General features: G+C 34.0%; 2 protein-coding genes across 3 annotated transcripts; one reads left to right on the top strand and one right to left on the bottom strand.

The window, feature by feature from the left end:
- Positions 1 to 3,880: 3,880 nt before the first annotated feature.
- LOC122604299 lies at positions 3,881 to 6,056 on the bottom strand. Its single transcript, XM_043777186.1, has 2 exons — positions 5,867 to 6,056; positions 3,881 to 4,725 (listed from the first exon to the last, which is right to left on the bottom strand). The coding sequence occupies exons 1-2, from the start codon at positions 6,054 to 6,056 to the stop codon at positions 3,881 to 3,883; spliced, it is 1,035 nt and encodes a 344-aa protein (XP_043633121.1).
- Positions 6,057 to 12,037: 5,981 nt separating this feature from the next.
- Positions 12,038 to 22,589, top strand: LOC122605117 (signal peptide peptidase-like 3). 2 transcript variants are annotated; one of them, XM_043777999.1, is made up of 14 exons: positions 12,038 to 12,375; positions 13,288 to 13,446; positions 13,543 to 13,654; positions 13,791 to 13,907; positions 14,125 to 14,282; positions 19,463 to 19,618; positions 19,706 to 19,740; positions 19,850 to 20,006; positions 20,092 to 20,145; positions 20,414 to 20,506; positions 20,673 to 20,815; positions 21,433 to 21,503; positions 21,783 to 21,866; positions 22,284 to 22,589. In XM_043777999.1, exons 1-14 carry the CDS (start codon positions 12,241 to 12,243, stop codon positions 22,385 to 22,387), a joined length of 1,578 nt encoding a protein of 525 aa, XP_043633934.1. In that variant the 5' UTR covers positions 12,038 to 12,240; the 3' UTR covers positions 22,388 to 22,589. The 2 variants fall into 2 exon arrangements, with proteins under 2 accessions (XP_043633934.1, XP_043633933.1); XM_043777998.1 differs by having other exon boundaries at positions 12,045 to 12,375; positions 19,460 to 19,618.
- Positions 22,590 to 23,301: the final 712 nt, after the last annotated feature.

Here is a 23,301-nt window from a genome sequence, read left to right as displayed (position 1 = left end):
GAGATTCCACCCTTTGTTGTAAACCTTATATTTGTTTTTCCAAAACTGTGGTTGGAACATACATTTTAGTTGGTTTAGGTGAATTACCGATAGATTCTTGGTTTTGAAAATTTGATGCTATTTCTTCCAAATTAAAAATTGAAGACTCTTTAGATTTGTACGAAGCATTTAAAGCATCATAATTAACCAAAAATTCATCTTTAGGTATTCTCTCAACTTCATCAGTCTCAAATTCGTCATCCAATGGACGAATAAATTGTTGTACCATACCAAGTCGAAGAAATTTTTCATCATACAAAGGTTCAATTTCCTCTTTGGCTTTTTGTAATGGAGTGATATTCTCAAATCCCAACCCGAGAAGAAGATCTGTTTTGTCAATTTTTGACTTGTTGAAATAGGCAGTGAAATCCAAGAGAGAGTTTTGTTCAACTTTATATAACTTTTCTTGATAGAAAAGTATATTATTTTTAAATTCCTCAACTTGTTTTTCAAGATTCTCAATCTCAATGCCTTTTAGAAAACAAGTATGATTTAAGTTGGAAATCTTTCTTTCGAGTTCAACATTGTTTGGTTTAGCTTCTTGGAGCTTTTTATTAAGAATATCAACATCCATTTGTCTAGCATTTTCCCGAAGCCATTCATTGGTCTTTTGAGTTTCAAGATCTTGATTGGCTTTTTCAAGATCATGAATGGTCTTTTCAAGATTATGACATTTGTTCAATAAGTTAGAATCAGGAGAGACATTCAACTCACATTCTTTAACCAACACTTTGTCTTTATATGATTGAAAGTCATGTTTAATAGCATCATGTTCAAAAAGTAATTTTGAATGTTCTTCAAGAAGTTTTGAAAATTCACTTTTAGAAAATGAAATACTATTTTTCAACTTTTTGTTTTTGTTGGCTAAAGACTTAATATGAGTTGTCAAGTTTGACAAAGCTAATCTACACAACTCCTTATCTTTAATCAATGAAAAAGTAGAGTCATGATTTACCTCATCATCCGGGTACTCATCATCAGTGCATTCTGCTTCAAAAACCTTGTCCTTGGCCAACCTCGCCATAAAGCAAACATTAGCAGAGAGATCTTCATCTTCATCATCGGAGAGCAATAGCCATTTGTCATCTTCAGCAAGCAATGCATGACTAGCTTCAACTTGATTGGCTAACAATATCTTCTGCTTGTAGTACTCATAGTTCCGCTTTCGAGGTTGCTTGCAATCAATAGCAAAATGACTTGGTATTCCACAATTGTAGCACTTTTTGTCTGATGCTTTACCCTTCTCAACAACTTGTTTCTCATTAGCTTCCTTCTTCTCACTATGCTTTGATCCACTTGTTTCACCTTGCCCATAACTCTTAGGATGATAGTGATCTTTCTTGGGAAATGCACTTGTAGAAGAAGTGCGGAGATTGTTGTTTGATGGCCTTGCTTTGTAAAATTTCTTCTTGAAATGCTTTGTTACCGCGGCAAGAGCTTGATATAGTTCATCTGAAACACCATCTCTTGTAGCCATCAAATCATCTCCCTCCTCGTCAGATGAAGAAACAACTACCATTTGCCTCTTAAGAGCTTCAGAAACTTTCTTTTCAACAATCAAAGCCAAAGGATCAGCAGATACAACTTCTGGCATTTTGCTTGATGAAGCTTTGTTTAGAACTTGGTGTTCATTGAGTTTGAAAGATTCATGAAGATTGTGAATGGTGAACTTGGTCAGATTTTGATGTTGCTTAATCTATGTTCCAAAATCTTCCCATTCTGGACCAAGAGCTTTGATGAATTTGATGTTTAACTCAATCTCTGATTTCTTGACATTGTTCTTCCTAAGTTCATTTATGACATTGCAGAACCTACAGTAGACAGCCTCTAGAGATTCATTTGGCAATTTGCTGAAGTTGTTAAACTCAATCAACACATTTGTCAATCTTATTGTTGAAGTCACATCAGATCCTTCCATTTGTCTTGCCACCTCATCCCATATCTTCTTGGCTGTATCATAAGAATCAACAGAGCCATAGATTTCATCTGGTAGTGCTTTGTATAAGCATGATCTAGCTCTATTATCTGCAGTTGTTCGATCTTTTTGTTCAACATTCAAAAGATCAAGAGTGAGTATTGCACCGGTAGTGGGATGGCGATGAACTGCAAGTCTATTAAGGATGGAATCTTTAAGCAGGTGACCATTTGGTTGACATTCCACATAGTCCATAAATCTTTTCTTCCATAGTCCATAGGAACCACGGTAGAGAACTGGAGGTCTTGTATCTGAACCCAATGCCAATGGTTCACGAGAAGCCATTTGAAAGAGATTTGATTGGAAACTTGAATTGAATTAGGAGTTGAATAAAACAGGAAATGAAACGATCTTGATGAAGATCGTCTTGGGCAAGATCGTTCTAGAATGTAAGAACAATTAAGACGATTTTGAAGATGATCGTCTTGGAAGATTTAGTGAAATTTGGCTAAGTATGAAATGAAATTGAAATTGAGGTATGATATTGGATTTTTCAGAAATGGAAATTGAAATGAATTAATGAAAATTGTTTTGGAATTCTGAGAAATGAGATTTTGGAAATGAAACGATCTTGTAGAGGATCGTTTTGAATCTTTGGAAATGAGACGGTCTTGGAGGAAGATAGTCCTAGGTTCTTGAGATTTTGAAGAAAAATTCTATGTATTTTGAAGAAAAATGGACAGAGTGTTAGTATGTATTGGAAGGAATGAGATTGAGCAAAACCAATCTAGAAGATCAGTTACCCAAGAAGTGTGTGATTCCCAATCACAACAACTTCAAATGATCAACCAAAACACACCAACTTTCAAAGGGACACTGAGATGATCTTGTTCAAGATCATCCTAGGGTCAGTGAGCTGAGACGATCTTGTCAAGATTGTCCTAGCTTTTTGTCTTAATATTTTCAAAGTTAAAACACTTTGAATTGACCAAACCAATCCGTAAGGATTAGTTAGCCACAACAAACACTCCTCAACACACAACACTTGTCAGAACGATCTTGTGAGGATCGTCCAACAAGCCACAAAACACAAGAACAAAAATATGAAGTCTCAGACACTAAGACGATCCTGGGAAGATCGTCCTAGTGAAGATCGTTTTAGTATCATCTTCTTCATCTCAATAGCAGTTAATATCGAAAACTCCATTAATGACTCAGAAAAACTTCAATAACTTTCGAATTACTTGGAGTTAGGACTTGAAATCACTTGTAAACTGTTTGTTTTCACCTCAGCTACAAATCTACGAACAAAATTCAACACAAAACACAACATATTCGAAACCCAAAAATCGCACCAAAATGCCAAAATTCAAACTCGAGATTTAGATTGAATTGGAACTTGAAACTTGACAGGATTATGTTTTAAACTATCACGAATCTATTGGTGAACAAAAAACTATGATTTTATGAGATTTGATATGCGAAAAAATGAAGAAAAAAATAACGTGAAGAAAAACGGTTTTGATTTTGAAATTTTTGATGAATCTGTAATCGAATTCAGTAATGGATCGATATCAGAATGATGTTTTTCTCTAATACCACATGTGATAACACGATTTTAGCACCGAATTCACAGATTCAATGGCGGATTGGATGTGTGTGTGTTCTTGGTGTTTTAGTGTGTGTTTTAGAGAGAGAGAGAGAGTGAAATGATTGGAATTAAGTGTGTGTGAAAAATGGTTACAGGAATGAATGATTGTTGTTCAAGACTTAATAATCTCTAAGATATGAGGGTATTTATTGTCTATCCCTATACATATGCAACTTATCACATCTAGTCTCTCAACCTTAGTGATTATTAATCTATGACTTAACAACAAGTAAGTCCACTAACTTAAATTACAATTTATCATTATTTTTGGATTTCTAACAGCAATCAAAAGTAGAAAATATAGCTTTTCCTCTTAAAAGGGTTAGTAATTCTTGCATACAAGGAAGATTATGACTATCTCCAATGGTGACATTATTAACTGACTTATAGTTAACAACCATTCGTGTTTTACCTCTTCTTTTTTCTGCTTCATTTTCGACTAATAATGCAGGAGACATATGAGGAGATTTACTTGGTTTAATTAGTTTCAAATCAACAAATTCTTTGATTTGTTTACTAAGTTCTTCTCTATCCCGAGGACTATATTTCATAGGTTTTACCCTAATGATAGTTTTAGGATATATTAGTTTAATAGAAGCCTTCATCCAATTTTTTGATTTTTCTGGATCTATTGGATTTTCAGAACATACTTTTTCAAGTAGATTTTCAATCATGTGATATTTTTGTATGTCTAATAAAAAACATTTTTCATCAATTTTTATGATTTCCTGGGCTATATTAGTTCCAGGTATTTCTTTGACTTTCGTATTCTTCTTCATAGACTCAAGAAATTCTGGTTTTCCTACTTGAAGAGCTTTTGTTACTTTTTTGATTAAAATCATTTCTTGATTAAGATGAAAAGATATTCTATCAAGCCATTGGGTAAATGGACCATATAGTTGACAGAAATTGTTTCCTAAGAGTAAATCCATACCAGATTCCTGTTGATAATTTGTAGGAATAGGAAATGGTTCTCCTGATAAATAGACAACGAGATTTCTACAAACTTTGTCTATTTTGATAGATTCTTGGTTTGCAATTGTTACTTTGATATCTTTAGGAGTATTTTCCCATAGACTTTCAGGTATAACGTGTTTGCTTGCCAAACAGAGACTTGCTCCTGTATCCACATAACAGTGTAATGTAATGTGTTTAAAACCTTTTAAAAAGATTTTTCCTTTTACGTAAATGGAATTTGGATTAGTTATATTTGAATAAACTAATTATTTTCGGAGATTTCTGTAAGAGTGAGTTTCCTCATCATCCCCCCATTTAAATATGGTATTTATTTGTTCTATCTTTCTAGTACTAGAACTCATTATTGTTGGTTATCTTTGATGATATCCTTATTATTTGAAGTTGACTGAAAAGGCCATGTTAATGCATTAGAACTCGTAGAGTTTCCTAATGAAAAATTTCCAACATTAAAGTTAGGAAATTTATATTTTTGACATCTTCTTTTCGAAAGATTATTTTGACTAGATTCTTCCATTATATCTAGTTTTTGTGTTTCTTCTAGTTTTTGAGTTTCAACTAGAATTTGTGTTTTTTTTATTTTATCAATTCTTTCTGATAAGTCTTTGATGATTTTAGCAGCAATTGCTTCTAAATTTTCGTTTGTAGATTACTTATCTACTTTTTTTAATTAATTCTTTGATTAATTCTTCTATTTTAGCTAGAGAACTCATATTGTAGAAATAATAGTTCTTCTTTTCTTTAAATCAATAATTTTTTCTTTAGAAGATAAAATTCTTCTTCTAATTGTTTATGGCAAAAGATTTATTTTTTACATTCAGCATAAAGTTGCTTTTAAGCTGGTTTATTCTAGCAAGATAAGTTAATATCCTAGGTTCTTCTTGATTAATTTCTTCGTCTAACATAGACAAAACTTCAATAATTGGTTGTAAGGACATTTTAAATTCCTACTACCTCTTTGAGGATTTCTCCATATTTATCTATTCTTTCAGACATTGATCTCATTAAATCAATAGAGATTTTAGATGAACGTGGTTCACTTAATCTTAATGAATTAGAAAGACTATATCTAGGCCTTTAGTGTAAAACCTGTTTATCTCGCGCAATATTAATTGTCCAATTTTCTTGTAACTGTGATGGTTCAGTAAATTTAGTGCCTTCAATAGTTCCTATTTCTGAGAATATATCTTCCATTGTGATATTCTCTTTTTCTTTATACTCGATAGAATGAGTACTATTTGTAATAGCATATGCGATTAAATAATTAACCGTAAATACTTTATTACCTGGTTCCATAAGCTCATTTCTTTCACATTGGTGTATAAAGCTTAAAGATTTATCAAAATCTCTAGACTCTCTATGTAAAGCAAATTTAGGATAGACGGTGAACATAAATTTACCATATGCTAAATTTCCTTGTACAACTCCTAATAGAGCATCTTGTCTGTTAACAATTCTATTGTCAACAAGTGCCATTTTTATTACAAAGTTAATTCCATCTCTAAATTGTGCTTTTATGAGAATTTTTATTGCTCCTATATGAACCATATTAAGAGATTTTCTTAATTCTGGTCTAATTTTTAAAAGTCTTTTTGCTATTTCTCCTTTAGTTAGAAGTGGCAAATAAACTTCTCCAAATGTATCTTTTATATCTACTGAAAGTTCTTCAGTATTAAAACAGTAAAAGATTTTATTTTTTCGAGTAAAAGCTTTTGAAACTAGACTTTGTAAATATCCAGACTGATTAAAAACATGTCTTGTATCAAGCTTGAATTTAAGCTTATTAATTTTTGTAAGTTGACCAGAATTTATCATGTAATCTGATACAAAGCCTTTTTCATTTTCACTGAAATTTAAAATTTCAGTCATTTTTTCTTTAGATTCTTCAGAATCGTTTATTAAAACGGGATTATTTTCCATATCTCCCCCTTTTTAAAAAGCAAATGGCTCTAATATAAGGTTGTCCGGCACCTAAGCTTAGGTATGGAACCCCTCACATGCTAATATTTTATTATTTCTTGTTTAATGAATAAATGCATGGGCCCCCATAATTTTTATGGATTAAGAAAAAAACAATATGTGAGTGTTCCACACCTAAGCTTAGATACCCGACAAACTTATATTCTCATCCCCTATATATATATATATATATATATGAAAAGGGAATATAAGGTTGTCCGACACCTAAGCTTAGGTGTGAAACCCCTCACATACCAATATTATATCATTTCCTGTTTAATGAATAAATGTTTGGGCCCCCATAATATTTATGGTTTAAAAATTAGTATGTGAGTGTTCCACACCTAAGATTAGATACCCGACAACCTTATATTACCATCCTCATATATATATATATATATAGGGGTTGGGTATTGTAAAACAAGTATTAAAGTAAAACGAATAGACAAGATCTTGACCCTTAGATTATGGTTAAAATGATGCACGAAGATTCACAAAGCTATTGGTGTACAATGATTTTCATGATGTACGGTGATTTTCCGTGAAGTGAAACCTATTGTTTTATTTGTTTTACTTTAATACTTGTTTTATTTTACCTAAAACCTATATATATATATATATAGGTGAAAGTTATTTTAGGACCACTCCTTATTTTTGGATCAATTAAGACATGTGTTTTTTTGTAACTTACACACCACCATGATCATCTCCGACCACCACCATGATTTTCCGGCGACGGAGGCCACCGGAAAATCATTTTTAAGTTAACCTACACACACATATATATATATATATATATGATATAACGCATATCACTTGATATGTGACCAAGTGGATCTTGTTTTTTATTTGTAATATAATATAAAGCATATCACCCTCTCTCAAATTATAAGTTTGATGCAACTGAATAAAGTTATTGCTTATGTTTCCCATTATACGGGTATTCTATCTTGCTAATTTAGCCTTTGACTTTTGACTGAAGTGAAGCTTTAGTGAAATTGAACATGAAGACACCAGGTTCATTTATACATGTATTTGTTCACTAGCTTTAGTTATTTTTGGACAAATCTTGGCTTATACAACCTTGTACTAAACTAGTACTTTGTAACACCCATACCCTTTTCTTTTATTCTTAATAAAACTTTATCGATTTTGACCATAACTTTTTTTTTTTTTTTAATAAAAGTTAACTACAATATTATTCTGAGCATTACAAAATATTATCAAAATTACATATTTTTAAACACCACTTATAAATTTTATTACAAAGCGTTTAAATGGGTACCCAGATCTTGATTCAAAAGAGAGATTACCATGGTCTAGTCTCTTCAATGGATTTCATTTCCATACTTCCAAAATCTTTCCTTCAATTCATCATAGGGATAGTTTCCTACTTATCTCACCGCCTACAAAAATGTTAACAACTAAAACGTAAGCTTAGTGCTTAGTGAGTTCTATTTTATAAGTATAATTATAAGTGTCGGGGCACAAGAATATGTAAAAGTGCCGGGGACACATAAAGATGATAAGTGCCGGGAGCACATAAAAGTGATAAGTGCCGGGGGCACATGAAATTGAAGTACTAGTACATTAAGTCGCCTAAAGTGTTGGGAGCACATAAAGTACCAAGGGTACATAAAGTGCCGGGGGCACATAAAGTGCAGCGAGCACATAGAAAGGTTATGTTTCGGTAAGCTTACGTTTTACTTGTTAACATTTTTGTAGGCGGTGAGATAAGTAGGGAACTATCACTATGATGAATTAAAGGAACGGTTTTGGAAGTTTGGAAATGAGATCCTTTGGAGAGACTAGACCATGGTAATCTCTCTTTTGAATCAAGCTCCGAGTATCCATTTAAATGCTTTGTAAAAAAATTTTATAAGTGGTGTTTAAAAATATGTAATTTTGATAATATTATATATGTATATTGCTGCCGGTTAGTGTTATTATAGTTTAATCTGGACCCTTCAATTGAATTGTCTTTTAATCTCAGCCGTGTTAATACTCCAATTTAAACGGGGTTGTTGTTAATGGGATAATTCAAACGTGGGTTTACAAGTTTTAAAATAAACAAAGATAGAACAAGAAGCGTTCCTCATTTTTAGCAACCCAAACGTTGACCCCATAATACTCGGTCAACATTTGACTAAATCTCTACCATTTTTTATTTAATAATTTAACTATTTAACTACATCCCAATTTTTCAGCATAAGGTTCATTGTATAATTGGATAGATGATAGCAGTACTTTTGTTGTAACACTAAGGAGGTATTTGTTATTGTGATTACAAAATAGATTTTGCGTTTTCAAAATATATTATGCGTTTTCAAACAGGTAGGTACATGCTTCTTCAAAACTGCGTTTTCATAGCAGATAATCACTTTTTCATACAAACACTTTTTTAAATTATTTGCGTTTTACGAACGTAATAATAAGATACTCACTTCAAAACGCATTCCCAAACACCCTCTAAGAAACTCAGGAGGATATGGATTTGCATATCTTCCGAGTGTGGGAGAAACCGATAGATTTTGACACTTGGGCTTCGGGTCATTTATTTTGTTTGTTGATATTTGGGTATGTAGTCTTCGGGTATAGTCCAATGCATAGTGTTGCATAGCTAAGCAGTGACAATGAATACAAGATGGTGGGATTTGCTCTACAAATTCTATCCGTGATAGCTACTCAGTGAAGTTAACTAAGACGAGGCTTCGATACTTTGCTTGTGGTACAAATGGACATTGTGATCAGGGTATGAACGTGAAGATCACTATAGTCACAGCTTCTTCTTCTGGTTCATCATCACCATCGGTGTCATCAAATATAACACCGACTTTAACATTGACTCCAGCTTCAACTTCGAGTTCATCATCTATTTCCGGATCAATTGTGTTCACTACTATCTTTTTGGTACTAATTAGCTCCTTGATGATCATCTTGCCTAACTGATATTTATATGTATATTTGTTTTGACCTCTAATCAATATTGTTCACGTCTTGATCGGTTTCCTGGTTTAAAGACTTGGACCGTAACCGAGTTATGAATGAGAAGTAGGATACGATAGAGTTATGATATCAAATATGGATCGAGTAGTGATCTTTATGGAATACTTTTACATATAAAATTATTTAGTTTCTTTAATTAATAACTGAAAGAGTTAAATTTTTTTTTTTGAAATAGATATATTCATGTGTTGCAACTTGCAAAGTTACCTTCATAACTCAGTTAAACGGATATATTAGTGCTGCATGTTAACTTTGAACTTTAAAAGCTTCAGGAAGATTATATCCCCAATGTGGAATTCAAAAAATATATATTTCTGCCGAGTGTCGACTGTCCATCAGTCCATGACTCATGTATCAACATCGTATTGGATGATGGTAATATGTGGAAGATCATGATGAAAACGAACATATTGTTGGATAATTTTGATGGATTCGGGTCAAGTATGAATTAATAACGGGTATGGGTCAGCTTCATGGGTGATTGATAAGGGTAAGTCGATTAAGACGTAGTCTTAGTTTAATAATCCGTGATAACACACAAGTATAAACGTACTTAGTTGGTAGTTAAGTGTAACTCGGGCAACGCACGAGTATTGTTATAGTTTTGTAATGTTCAGAATAATAATGGTGTAGTTAACTTTTATTAAAAAAAAAAAGTTATGGTCAAAATCAATAAAGTTTTACTAGGTATTGAGGGTGAGGAGACTCTCTAGCGTGAACCCGGTTAAGATAACGTAAGCTATTGATGTGCCAAATCGAGCTTTACATTTATAAACTAGAATCTCCTAAAAACATCTACTACGCACTTACGGGCAGTGGACCCAACTGTTTGTAATATAGTTAAAAGGTAAGACCGTGTTCGTTCTCAGGGATTGAATTGACTAGTTGTTTGATGAAATGGTTTGGAAAAACGGGTATTGCTTCGAAAATCTTTTTGACAATAAAATTGAAATAAATTTGAAAGCCAAATTGCATAAAACTAAAGAAGAACTTCAGACAATATTAATAAAAGCCATCCACCTTGAATTCACTTGACTTCAAATGTGATTGCATTTAATTAAGACCAAATTCATTTGAGTTTAAGGATAGTCGTGAAAAGGTTAAGGTGCTCACGTGGTACCATCAACCGTGAACAAATTACCAAATCACCTAAGTTGCTAGTTGAATTACCCAAACCGGTACCACCGATGCCAAAACAACTCTTCCAACAATTAATTTTACTGACTATCAAATTATCAATTGCCCCTATGTAAAAATAACGTGGTACCACCAACTGTCATAAATTACGTTGACAAAATTACACTTCTTTTAAAATGATATTCACTACCATACCATGAACTAGTGATAATTGCTCATAGACAAACAACCATTTTAAAATCACATATACATTCAACTGGTACCACCAACGAAGAATTTATATGCAACCAATATCATAATAATTATTAAAAAGAATTAAATCATCAAGATCACGGAACAATGATAATTAAATAAACCATTTGAATTAAAAATATTGCAATCACATCATTCGTCTAGTTTCATTAAGGTGGATGATAAATTGTTTAGCCACTCATTATAAATTCAAAATAATGATTAAAATTAAAGAGAAACATGATGTACCAATTGTTTGAGAAATTGAAATTGCAAGACAATAAAAGTAGATACGATCTAGATGGGTGCTCGTGAATCTTCAATGAATCCGCCTAAGAAAACTTGCTTGGAGATTGAAGAACCCTTGTAGAACAGCTCCTAGAAAGATTTTTGATAATTGGAAAAATTAGGTTTTGGTTTGTATTTATACCCCTTAAAATTTGATGCAAACAAGTCGTCCAAAACCCTCAGATTCGTAAAGCTACTGCGGCGCAGTGGGCAATTGGAGCAGTCACTGCGGCGCAGTGCTTATATATACTGTCCTTGGTGCTCTTTTTCCATGGGTGACTGCGGCGCAATGGCCAATCATTCCCCCCACTGCGGCGTAGTCAAATATTACTGATCAGCTCTCCCTTTCTTTGTAAACCACTGCGGAGCAGTGGGTCTGATTGTCCTTACTGCGTCGCAGTACATAATCTCTGATCCGAGCACTCTCTTTAAATCATGAAGACTTGCAAACTTTCTCTATCTTTCTTTACTTGAACAACTCTCGATCTTACAAAACTTCCTCTAGGCCAATAAATTATCCGAAAATGTGCTGAATGAACACGAAACCTGTCAAGCGCCTGAAAACACTAACAAACACCATAAACGCGCGACATGCACATAAAATCAACTTAAAATACTTAATAAAATGGCCAATAATGATGTGGGCGATAGGTATAAATTGGTCACATCAGTCATATGCCCTGTTGCGAGAAAATGATCCACACTTTTAAAATTTTTTTACCATTTTCTTTTGTTAGACGGTTAAAAAGAAAGGGTAAAAATGAAAGATATTAAAAGTAAAGGGGGAACGTGTGTAGGTGTTGAAATGTGAATCTGTTTTTTCCCCCAAAACCACTCTCTGCATCAATCAATCAATAACATATATATATATACAAGATGGATATCTGTATCTATTTGTGATCGTCATCCATCAGTCAACCAATAATTATATCTGTATCTATTAAATCCCTCCTCATCAAGGGAGGGGAAAGAAAGAGTGTTGATTTCATACAATTAGAAACATATACATGCATGTATCATCATAAATAAATCATTAGTGATGGATCTCCACAGCATTAGCAGCAGCAGCAGTAGCATTCTTATTATTTACTTAATAATTATTACATCCATAGCATTAAACCTCACTGCAGCAACAGCAGATGGATCTTCTTCATGTGATAACATTTCCGTATCAGTTAAGACACTCATCCCCATTCATTCATTCATTTAATATATATCATTAATTCAATTTAGGGTTTATGTTTCTATTTATTATTATTATTATTATATTTCATATCTGATATACTTTTGTTTTAGCGATAAATGTTAGTTATTAGTAGTTAGTTTTCCTAAGTTAGTAATTAACCGCCACCTCGCCCGTAGACCAAGTGCTCATTGACATATCTGATCCGGTTTTAGTATGTGATTTATTGATTGATTGAGTTATGTGTTTGTAATCAAGGAACAAAAATTAAGTTACTTTATGACTTAGCTATAATCTTGAATTTCATACAAAGTGTTTAGTGATTGGCTAAGATTATTTGATTATCTCGTTTTCAAAACAGAAATAATTACAATAAAATTTTTGCCGAAAACTGTGATTACCTGGGATTTATCTAGAGACAAAACATTGCTTAAGAAATAAAAACACTTCTCTGAAAACGGTATCCCAAGGGCTTCCCTGAAACTAAGCTTTTAAGAGAATTATGTCACATTACAATTTGTTGACATTTGGGATATAATGTGGAATAGTGTATCTAATGTGTCAACTTCCAATGACGTGGCTACACTTGTGTGAGGCTACTGTGCTTTTTGAAATGTAAATAATTCAGATGCATCTTTATATGATAACCTCTCATGACATGTTACCTCACAATGGACAGTTTAGGGTATTCTTTCTTGTATTGTTAGGCTAAGGGTTGTTAAAGACAGATGGAAACCTTCCAGTTTTAATATAACAGAATTGAAGATATGTTATTGAGTATGATGTTAAATTAACTTAACGCAATCTTAATCATAATTTGCAGTCAGTATGTGATTGTTTTTGTTTATATAGATTGCATGCACTTTATGAAACTGACGTGCTTAAACCATGTAAGCATTACAGGTAAAAATCAAAATTTGGGTGGATGGTATTGAAGGCCAAACATTGGAGGGTCTAAGTGCCACATTTAGTGCAAAAATTCCTGAAACTGCTAATGGACTTTCTAGACTGTCTGCTGTAGTAGCAAATCCCTCAAATTGCTGTTCCAATTTGTCCTCTGAGGTGTTGTAATTTTGCTGGTCCCTAATAACTTATATTGATTGTCTTTGATTTTGTAAGTACAAAAAATATATGATGGATATTTAAACTGTTAAGCAGTTATCCGGCTTTACGGTCTTTGCCCGTCGTGGTGATTGTGACTACTTGGTTAAAGCGGAAGTGGCACAGGCGGCAGGTGCTGCAGGCCTGGTGGTCATAAATGATAGTGAAGGTTGTACATTAATGATACAACATATTTGTAGTTCTATATTAAGTGTATTGTTGATTTAGAAAATTGCATGAATTATGACAGCCTATTTCTATCAAATAAAGGGATTCTAAATCTCTATTCCTGTTTATGGTTGCAGATATTGTGGAGATGAGTTGCAGTGAGAAAAATGCATTGAACATAAGTATTCCTGTTGTAATGATCTCAAAGCATGATGGGGATGCTTTAAATAAATCTCTATCAGGAGGAGGCAAAGGTAATTATTGAATCAACACGTTATTTAAGTTATAATTTGGTACGTAGTGGTATAACTTACAAGGATATGCATGCCCCGCAAAAATTCCAAAGTTTGCTACTTTAATAGCTAATATACGTTACATGTGATTTTACTAGTCAGTTTATGGTTTCTTCAGTACATGTTGAAGTTGACTAATTATGTTTGCTTTTTCCCCCCCCTATTGCTGCAAATGTAGTGGAACTTCTAGTATATGCACCTGAGAGCCCACTCATTGACCCTGGAGCAGCCTTTTTATGGTTGATGGCTGTTGCAACAGTAGTATGTGCATCACTTTGGTCCAATATCACCAAAAGTACAGACAGCAATGAGCCCTATGATGCGCTCTCACCAAAGGTTCTAAATGCATCACTCTTTAAATATTAAATTACCTTTTGGCACTATTAGCTTGGATGCTACTTGGACTTCATTATATCTTGTGGTTATTATGTCATATATCATACACCAGTGTGTGCATTGATACCAAGTAATAACTGGGTTGATCTTTTGGAATTATAACTTGTGACAGAGGGCTGGTAACATTTTGAGTTGTCAGCTCACATAAAAGAACATATTTACTATGCAAAAGCATTTACATCTGTAGGGCTGTGATTAAGGGCTGTTTGGAAGTGTGTGTATATTGGAAGTGATTGAGTTTAGTAATCAGAATCAAATAATCAGTTGTAGTAGTATGGGCTGTAGGAGGCATGGATGTACTTTTGATGACTGAACTTGCTATAATCAGAGTAAACTCTTAATATTTAAGAAATATTTATATGAAACGGACAAAAGGAAACTTTTGTGAAAAAAGACAAAGATCATCTAGTGAGATGGAAGTAATTAGGGATTATCTGTTTTTATCTTAGATAACTATTCTTGCGGCTAGTACAGTTTTAGAAAGCAAATCCAAACACCCCATGTATGATCCATAAGCAAGATACAGTATCAGGTGCATATTTTTCGAGCATTTTCCAAATCTAAAATGATATGAACTAGTAAACTACTGTTGTAACTATAGGAATTCTCATTGAAAGGAAAAGAAACAGCGTGACGCTTCATGTTACCTACCTCAATATAATTATGTATCGTATAAATAAGGATTTGGCTATCATGATCAAATCTTTGATGCATGCATTTGATCAGCTCTCAAATTCTTTTCTTCTTTCCTGTTGCTACTATTGTTTGTAGGTAGATAGGGATGTTACATTGTGATTGAAATGATTATACTGTTGAAACTGAAGTGAAATAGATAATATGGTACAACTACATAAATAGAGCATTGCCCTGCATGTCAACTGAAATGAAATAGATACTATCTAACAAGGATATAAGTAGACATGTAGATCATTGCTCTATCTCATGTCCCCCATACCTCGTGGAAGACTGGACTAGGTAAAGTTGTTACTGTGTTTAAGTGTTTAACCCTATACTAAATATAGTTTTTACTATATATAATGTTTGCTAAATATTGCTAATAACAAATAGACTAGTTCAAATTTCAGAGAAGAAAAAGAAAACCATGTGCTACTTAACTTAGTGTAAAGCTACAAATTTATAAAAAGGTCAACAAAATCAATGTTATCTATATCTATAATCTATCTATACGACATTATAAAGCATTTGACCCCTCTTATTTTCTCGAAAAAGAACTTGATCTACCCAAACTACCCCTCTTTATTCACTAATTTGAATATCTCATTATCTCCACCTAATATACCTATAATATTCTTAATGAAGTTATTTACAACATACATCCCTCAACCTCGTCTACACTATTGCCAATAAATTTAACGTGCTGAGCTGTAAACATCATAGACTATTGGCTACCAGAAAGGCACATATGGTCATTTTTGTGATACGAATCAAATTCCAGCTAAAGATTATGGAATAATTTACAAGAGGCGCCATAAACAAGTCAAGGGGGTTTCTAGCAATTAATGAATAAGTGTGGTGCTGGGAAATTCATTCTTTCCTTAATTACGTTTAATTACTTTTTATTATTATTTATTGTTGAATAAGTTAGGGATATTAATAAATAGGACGGTAATAGGTGAGATGAGGGTATTGGAAAACTATTGTTACGGAGAGAAGGCTGCCTCTCGAAAGCATCCGACTTTTGTAATTCTTGCTCTATCTCTATATCATTAATAAAACTACCGTTTAAGTTCTTATCAATTGGTATCAGAGCAATCTTTTCTGCAACCCGTGGTAGTAAAAAAAAAAAAAATACAGTTCATCGTGCGAACTGTTGACCGCGTTACTGTTCGTCCAGAAAAGTTACTCTTTGTCTCGTTACTGTTCATTCGGGGGGAAAAATCAGCGGGAAGCATGAAATCTGCCTTGGAAAAGATCATGGTTATTAGCCAAGAGGGTACTGCTGAAGAATATTGCCTTTCGTTTCAAATCTTATTCGATCAAGTTAAAAATCTAGAAGAAATTTCTGAGATCTACGCTATATATCTATTCATCTATGGTTTAGATACTGAAATTAGGGAGATATTTGTTAAATGGCATCAATATAGCTGCTCTAAGTTGAAAGATGTGATGTCATTGGCTTTAGAAATTGATTCTCATGGTGTGAGTCCCTCGATAGCTACAGATCGCTCTCGAGATCCTCTATTGTTATGTCGTGAGTGCGGAATCCTCACGAGATAACTAGTTTGATTAGTTATCGTGTATATCGCTAATTATCAAGTAAATAATCAGCCGTATGATGCTATATTCGTTTCTATAAGCTATAGAACGAACTTAGTCGCCTGGTGTATGTGTATGTCGAATGTGATGCCTCAATTTAGGGTATTCATTCGTATATATATGTTTCAGATCGAAACTGGGCTTGCTGGGCTTTGTTCTTACGAACTTAGCAGCCCAGCCCATGTAACGAAGTTAATCTTTGTTTGTACCAAACGAAGTTTATCTTCGTTTGCCTCTAACAAAGATATTCCTTATCTTCGTTGGATGTAAGACTTGGTTATATTCCTAAATGTTTCATCAACAAGGAATCCTAACACATATTATGTTTGTTCTTGTATAACACACAACAAACATCATACATAACATATATATATAACACCAAAACATGTAATCGATCATTACCAAAACATAAAGTCCATAATCTATCAATTACATATATATAGATACGACATAAAGTAACATAATGTCTTAATCTAAAAGACAGATCAAATCTAAGTTGCTGTTGTCACATCAACGTGCATCAACACATGGTTTGCAAGATTCACTCTCTCCTTTTGATCCTATTTAATCTCTTCATAAAGTAGATTTGGAGTTTGATTTAAAAAAAAGAAGAGAACAAGGCTGTTTTTAGTGCTGGAGTTGAAGATGTGGACGTCAGTAAAGGTACAAAATCATGTCAAGAAATCAGTATGGAGCTCGAGAAAGAAACCAGAAAGAAACCACGGTGTCTATTAAACTGGTGGTGGTGGAAGATATACGTGAAGACTGTGCTAAACTAGTAGATGTTTGTGATAGTCGTGCTATAAAGCAAAACAGATATGATTCTGTAGTAAAGTGTTCTAATAAACTGCTTTGGGGTTGGTTACTTGGGACAAAGACAACAGCAGCGGAGACCTTTGAGGAGAAACCTATTGCAACAGATTTTACTTTTGAGAATCAAAAACAAGAGTTACTAGAAAAGAAATTTTGTTGCAAAGGCGTTGGAAGAGAAATTCATTTTGATACTGACTTCCCATGGGATCCCAGAATTACTCAAGGCAATTTTTTTGAAGCTAACACCTTGAGGACGAGGTGTTTTTGCGGGCGGGAGTAATGATACGAATCAAGAGGCCCATTGGGTTGGGCATATATTATTATTATTATTATTATTATTATTATTATTGTTATTATTGTTATTATTGTTATTATTATTATTATTATTATTATTAATAATTTAGTATCTTGTGCACCAAGTTAGGTAAGTTGTCAGCTTGGTTAAATAAGGCCATTAGGTCACCGTTTCGGGTATGGACCGTTTCGGGTATGGAGATTATTATTATTGTTCTTAAGAACTAGGGCTGCTGGGGCATTAATCCAGATAGGGCCACTGGGGCAGTAATCCAGATTATCTATCGATTGTCTTCTTCTTGAGAAACCAAAACAATGGTCTAAATGGTTATCATAGGCAGAGTATTGGTATAATACATCATTTCATTCTTCAGCGAACACGACCCCTTTCAAGATTCTTTATGGTCGTGACCTACCTCATTTGGTTCGTTATGGTAGTTAGCCTACACCTATCTATGGAGTGGATCGCTATTTGGAAAAAAGAGATCAGGTTTTGGAGGATTTAAAAGATCAACTATCTAAGGCTCAGAATACTACGAAGAAAAAGGCTGATATTCACAGAAGGGATGTACAGTTTCAAGTTGGTGACAAGGTTTTTCTGAAATTACGCCCTTATCGTCAACATTCAGTGACTCGTCGCAGCAATGAAAGGCTCGCTCCAAGTTATTTTGGACCGTATGAAGTGCTGGAACAGGTTGGAAAGGTAGCTTATAAGCTTAAGTTACTTTCTGACGCAACAATCCATCCTGTTTTTCATGTTTCACAATTAAAGGTGATTGGGAGCAGCATGAAAATCAATGATTTGCCTAATGGATTTACCGATATTACTGTAGTGACGCTTCAACCAGCACATGTTCTTGGGGTTAGAAAAACGGGCATCAAAGGTGACAAGAAGGAGGTATTGATTCGTTGGAATAACTTACCGGAACATGATGCTTCTTGGGAACCAATGGATGACATTAAGTGTCGATTTCCAGATTTTCACTTCGAGGACAAGGTGGTTCTTTGGGAGGCGGGTATTGATACGAATCAAATTCCAGCTAAAGATTATGGAATAATTTACAAGAGGAGCCATAAACAAGTCAAGGGGGTTTCTAGCAATTAATGAATAAGTGCGGTGCTAGGAAATTCATTGTTTCCTTAATTACGTTTATTTACTTTTTATTATTACTAGCACTGTACCCGCGCGATGCGGCGGTGGTCGTGACGGCGACAATGTGGTGGTGGAGGTGAGTGTTGTTGGTGGATACGACGTCGAGTGCCGTAGATAATTCATATAAAAGTAATTGATTTAAAGGATTAATGGAGATATTTTAAAAAATAATTGATTGATAGTGTAATGTAATTATTAATGTTAAGAGAATAGTGTATGTGAAAATATTTTAAAGGGTTATAGGTGAAAATATTACATGGAGGGCATTTTAGACATTTCCCTCCATGTAACATTCAACATAGGGTATTTTCTTTAATAAGTAGTATAGATATTTCTCGTTGAATAAGTTAGGGATATTAATAAATAGGACGGTAATAGGAGAGAGGAAGGTATTGGAATTATTTTGGAAACTATTGTTACGGAGAGAAGGCTGCTTCTCGAAAGCATCCGACTTTTGTAATTCTTGCTCTATCTCTATATCATTAATAAAACTACCGTTTAAGTTCTTATCATTTTGCATGATGAACATAATTACCTCTGTGTCATGTTCCACATCTAACTTTAACTTTTCTTTAACCAGCAGCCTAATGATGAGGAGAATGAAATTATTGAGATGAGTACAACAAGCGCTGTAGTATTTGTCATTACAGCATCAACCTTTTTGGTGCTGCTCTATTTCTTTATGTCATCATGGTTTATATGGGTGCTCATCGTATTTTTCTGCATTGGTGCTGTTGAGGTATCCACATTCTTTTGTTAGTTAGATTTATGTAATGCATATGTTCTACAAATATACTAAAGTTTTTCATGTTTATGTTTCTATCAGGGTATGCATTCTTGTATAGTGGCACTGATTAAAAGGTAATTTGGAATTGAGATTCATTGAGGGTACCTAATGGTCAATATCGGTCAACATTACATTGTTTCTCATTAATTTGTTTTCATTATTTTAATTCTGTTACCTGCACAGAAAATGTAGAAACTGTGGTCAAAAGACGGTCAACGTACCACTTTTTGGGACAACTACTGTTATGTCTCTATTGGTACTTCTATTTTGTGTAGCATTTGCAATTTTCTGGGTATGGACTCGGAAGGAATCATATTCATGGGCCGGCCAAGACGTTTTAGTAAGCTTCTTCCACAAGATATTACATGAATGTTCTGTTTTCAAACAAGTTTTCTGGCTCTTGAAATTATTAATCGCCTTTACAGGGAATATGTTTGATAATAACAGTGTTGCAGTTAGCCCAACTACCCAATATCAAGGTACAAATTATTCTGTTAGACTTTTGTTATCGAAAGGCAATTACTATATTTCACACACTGCACAAAAGATTTACGTAGTTTCCTCAATGGGACTTGATCGACAACCTCTTGCTTGTTGGGTTACCTCAAATACACTAGTTCAAAGGCCCTTTGGTATTAAGTTGCAAATTATCATTATCATTATTAGTGTTATTATTACCAAACAAATAGTTGAAAGATTATCCTTGCTTGTATGAAGGCTGCTCATGAGATTTCTATCAAACTTCAGGTTGCTACCGTGCTCCTTTGTTGCGCATTTTTGTATGACATCTTCTGGGTCTTTATATCGCCTCTTTTCTTCCATGACAGTGTTATGATTTCGGTAAGAAATAAATGTATTTGTTACTTTACTTTACACTTCTACCATCTCGTTATAGTCTGGTTTTCATATGTTTCTGTTATTTTGGTACATGTGTTGTGAAATTTATATGTATCTACGGCTACACTTGGTATATTGGGATGAAGAATATCTACATATATTTATGCAGGTTGCTCAAGGTGATAGCAGTAGTGGAGAATCAATTCCTATGGTTCTGAGGTTTCCACGGCTCTTTGATCCTTGGGGTGGATATAGTGTGTTGGGTTTTGGGGATATACTTTTTCCAGGCCTGCTTCTATCATTTACTGTTAGGTATGTAGTTTGCAGCCCTATCTTCTATCATGATTTTTGATCATACCAGTGTTATTTTACTAGAGGTGATAATTTGACCCTTTACTTGAAGAGCTGGGTTATACTATATATTTCCACTAGGTCAAATGGGTAAGGTTTTTAATACATGCATAAAAAGTAAACGGGCCTATTGGTCTGACTTGCTCAAACAGGTTGTAAATCGACCTAGGTATTTTCAAATCCTTAAATCTTACTGCATAACTGCCCCTAAAAACATACCTATAAGCAAAACTTTGCATAAAGTTAACACTTGTAGATTCTGCCAAGTGTCTGATAGGAGGATTTTTAGGAGCATTTTTCATAACTCATTGCTTTTTAGTAGATCAATAGCATTATTAGAATCATAGATCCCCTGGTTTTTAAGTTCTATGCAGTGGAAGACAAGTGATTTGGAACCTCATAATTGCTGGTTTTGCATAGTGGTTTGAAGATACAATCCATCGATCACATTAGTCTTACTAGTATGTTTTAGTGGAAGACAAGTGATTTGGAACCTCATAATTGCTGGTTTTGCATAGTGGTTTGAAGATACAATCCATCGATCACATTAGTCTTACTAGTATGTTTTTCTTTTACAGATTTGACAATGCAAAAAAGAGGACATGGCAGGATGGATATTTTGTGTGGCTAGCAATCGGCTATGCATGTGGTGGGTGTTTTTATAATTTGATAAACTTCTACACTCACATGTGCATTTATGTGTGTGTAAATGCATATGATTTTTATTTTATTAATTTTTTTTTATGTAAGGCTCATGCATGCATATCTTGAGCCTTGCTCTCTGTGTTATTAACCAAACTACCAAAGGCGATTGAACTCTCTGCATTTTGTACATTTTAGCCGCATTAAAAGTAACCCCAACATCGTCAGTTAATAGTGCTTTGCATAGCACTAACTAGAAGTGGATCCGGTTTTCTGTTTGATGCAGGCCTCTCGCTAACCTACTTAGCATTGTACCTGATGAACGGGCATGGTCAACCTGCTTTGCTCTATCTTGTTCCTTGTACCCTAGGTATGTTAGTTACTTTTATGTCAAGGTGGCAATCTCAACTCATTTATATGCCAACGGTTAGTTTGGGTTGTATCCATGTCCAACATGTAAAAAGTTTATATAATGGTGATGGGTCTATGAATCGAAATCCCTTAAATGTATTAATACACACAACTTTCTAAATAGTTTTATTTCTAGGAGAATGCATGTTATTTGAATGATATGATTTTTGAATGAAGGGTACATAAGTGATTAAGTGTTGGCTGAACAACCGTATTGACCCCATAGGCCCATATGCAAGAATAACTATTTTTACCAGTCACCTGACTCGCCCAACCCATCAGCTTTGCACCTTCACTCTTGTGTACAGGTTAAAACATATAACTGTTCGTGCAATCTTTACATTCATATTTTCCCTACTGTTTCACATTATTGTAGGGACTTGTATCATATTGGGTTGGGTAAGAGGTGAACTAAAGGAGCTTTGGTATTATGATGCAAATGAATCCAAGCATACCTTAATAGGAGAAGAAGCAGCTTGATCCGTATCATGTATACTTGTGCTGGTTATCACAAAGAGCATTGTTTTGTGTTAGCTACTGCTTCATGTGTATTTATACTGTGTAGTACTGTCCTTAATTTGGTTATTTTTTTTAAACGTTTTAAACTATACGTAGCTTCAAACTCTTTAAATTACTTACTTTCTGTTGATCTTAGTTATATAATTTGGAGAATTGTGTTTTATAGGCTGTTTATATTTGATTTGTGTGTATGTGTGAACTCTAGCATAATCATTGTTTTGTTAGGGATAGACCAGGTTTATTTAAGCTACATTTACTAAATTTTCTATATCCTGATTCACATATGGTTTCCTTCTGTTTCTTTGTTTCCGTTATATATATAACAATCCTAATTTGAACTGCTACATTACTGGTTCAGTTGGTACCGTAGCCGGTTTAGTTACATTACCCGGTTTACTTACAATCATACTTTACAAATTCTGATGCATAGAGTACAAATTCTAACCCCTGGATTTTATACCGTTAACACAACATTGCTGTGAAGTCGTGGTGGGTTTGTTGATGGATTGAAATGAGGGTGTGTGTTTGTATTTGTGTTTCATTATTCATATGCCAACGGTTATGTTGTTGATAATAATGTGGATTTTGATTAAGGTTGATGGTGGGTGGGGGTGTTGGGTGGGGGGGGGGGGGGGGGGGGGGGTCGTTGGAGTAAATTACACTTTTCGTCCCTAAAGTTGACACGTTTTGCACTTTCCATCCCTTAACTGAAAACATTATAATTTTGACCTTAAACTTGGCAAAATTTTGCAATCGACGTCCCTGAACTATTTTGCACTTTTTGTGCCTCACGTGTTTTGCACGTGTGGGACTTAACGGCTGAAAATAGCCATTTGTCATCTTCAGCGAGCAAAGCATGTCCAACTTCAACTTGT

Source organism: Erigeron canadensis, chromosome 6 (assembly GCF_010389155.1).
Source record: "Erigeron canadensis isolate Cc75 chromosome 6, C_canadensis_v1, whole genome shotgun sequence".
Taxonomy (NCBI): domain Eukaryota; kingdom Viridiplantae; phylum Streptophyta; class Magnoliopsida; order Asterales; family Asteraceae; genus Erigeron; species Erigeron canadensis.
This window is presented reverse-complemented; position numbering and strand designations above follow the sequence as displayed.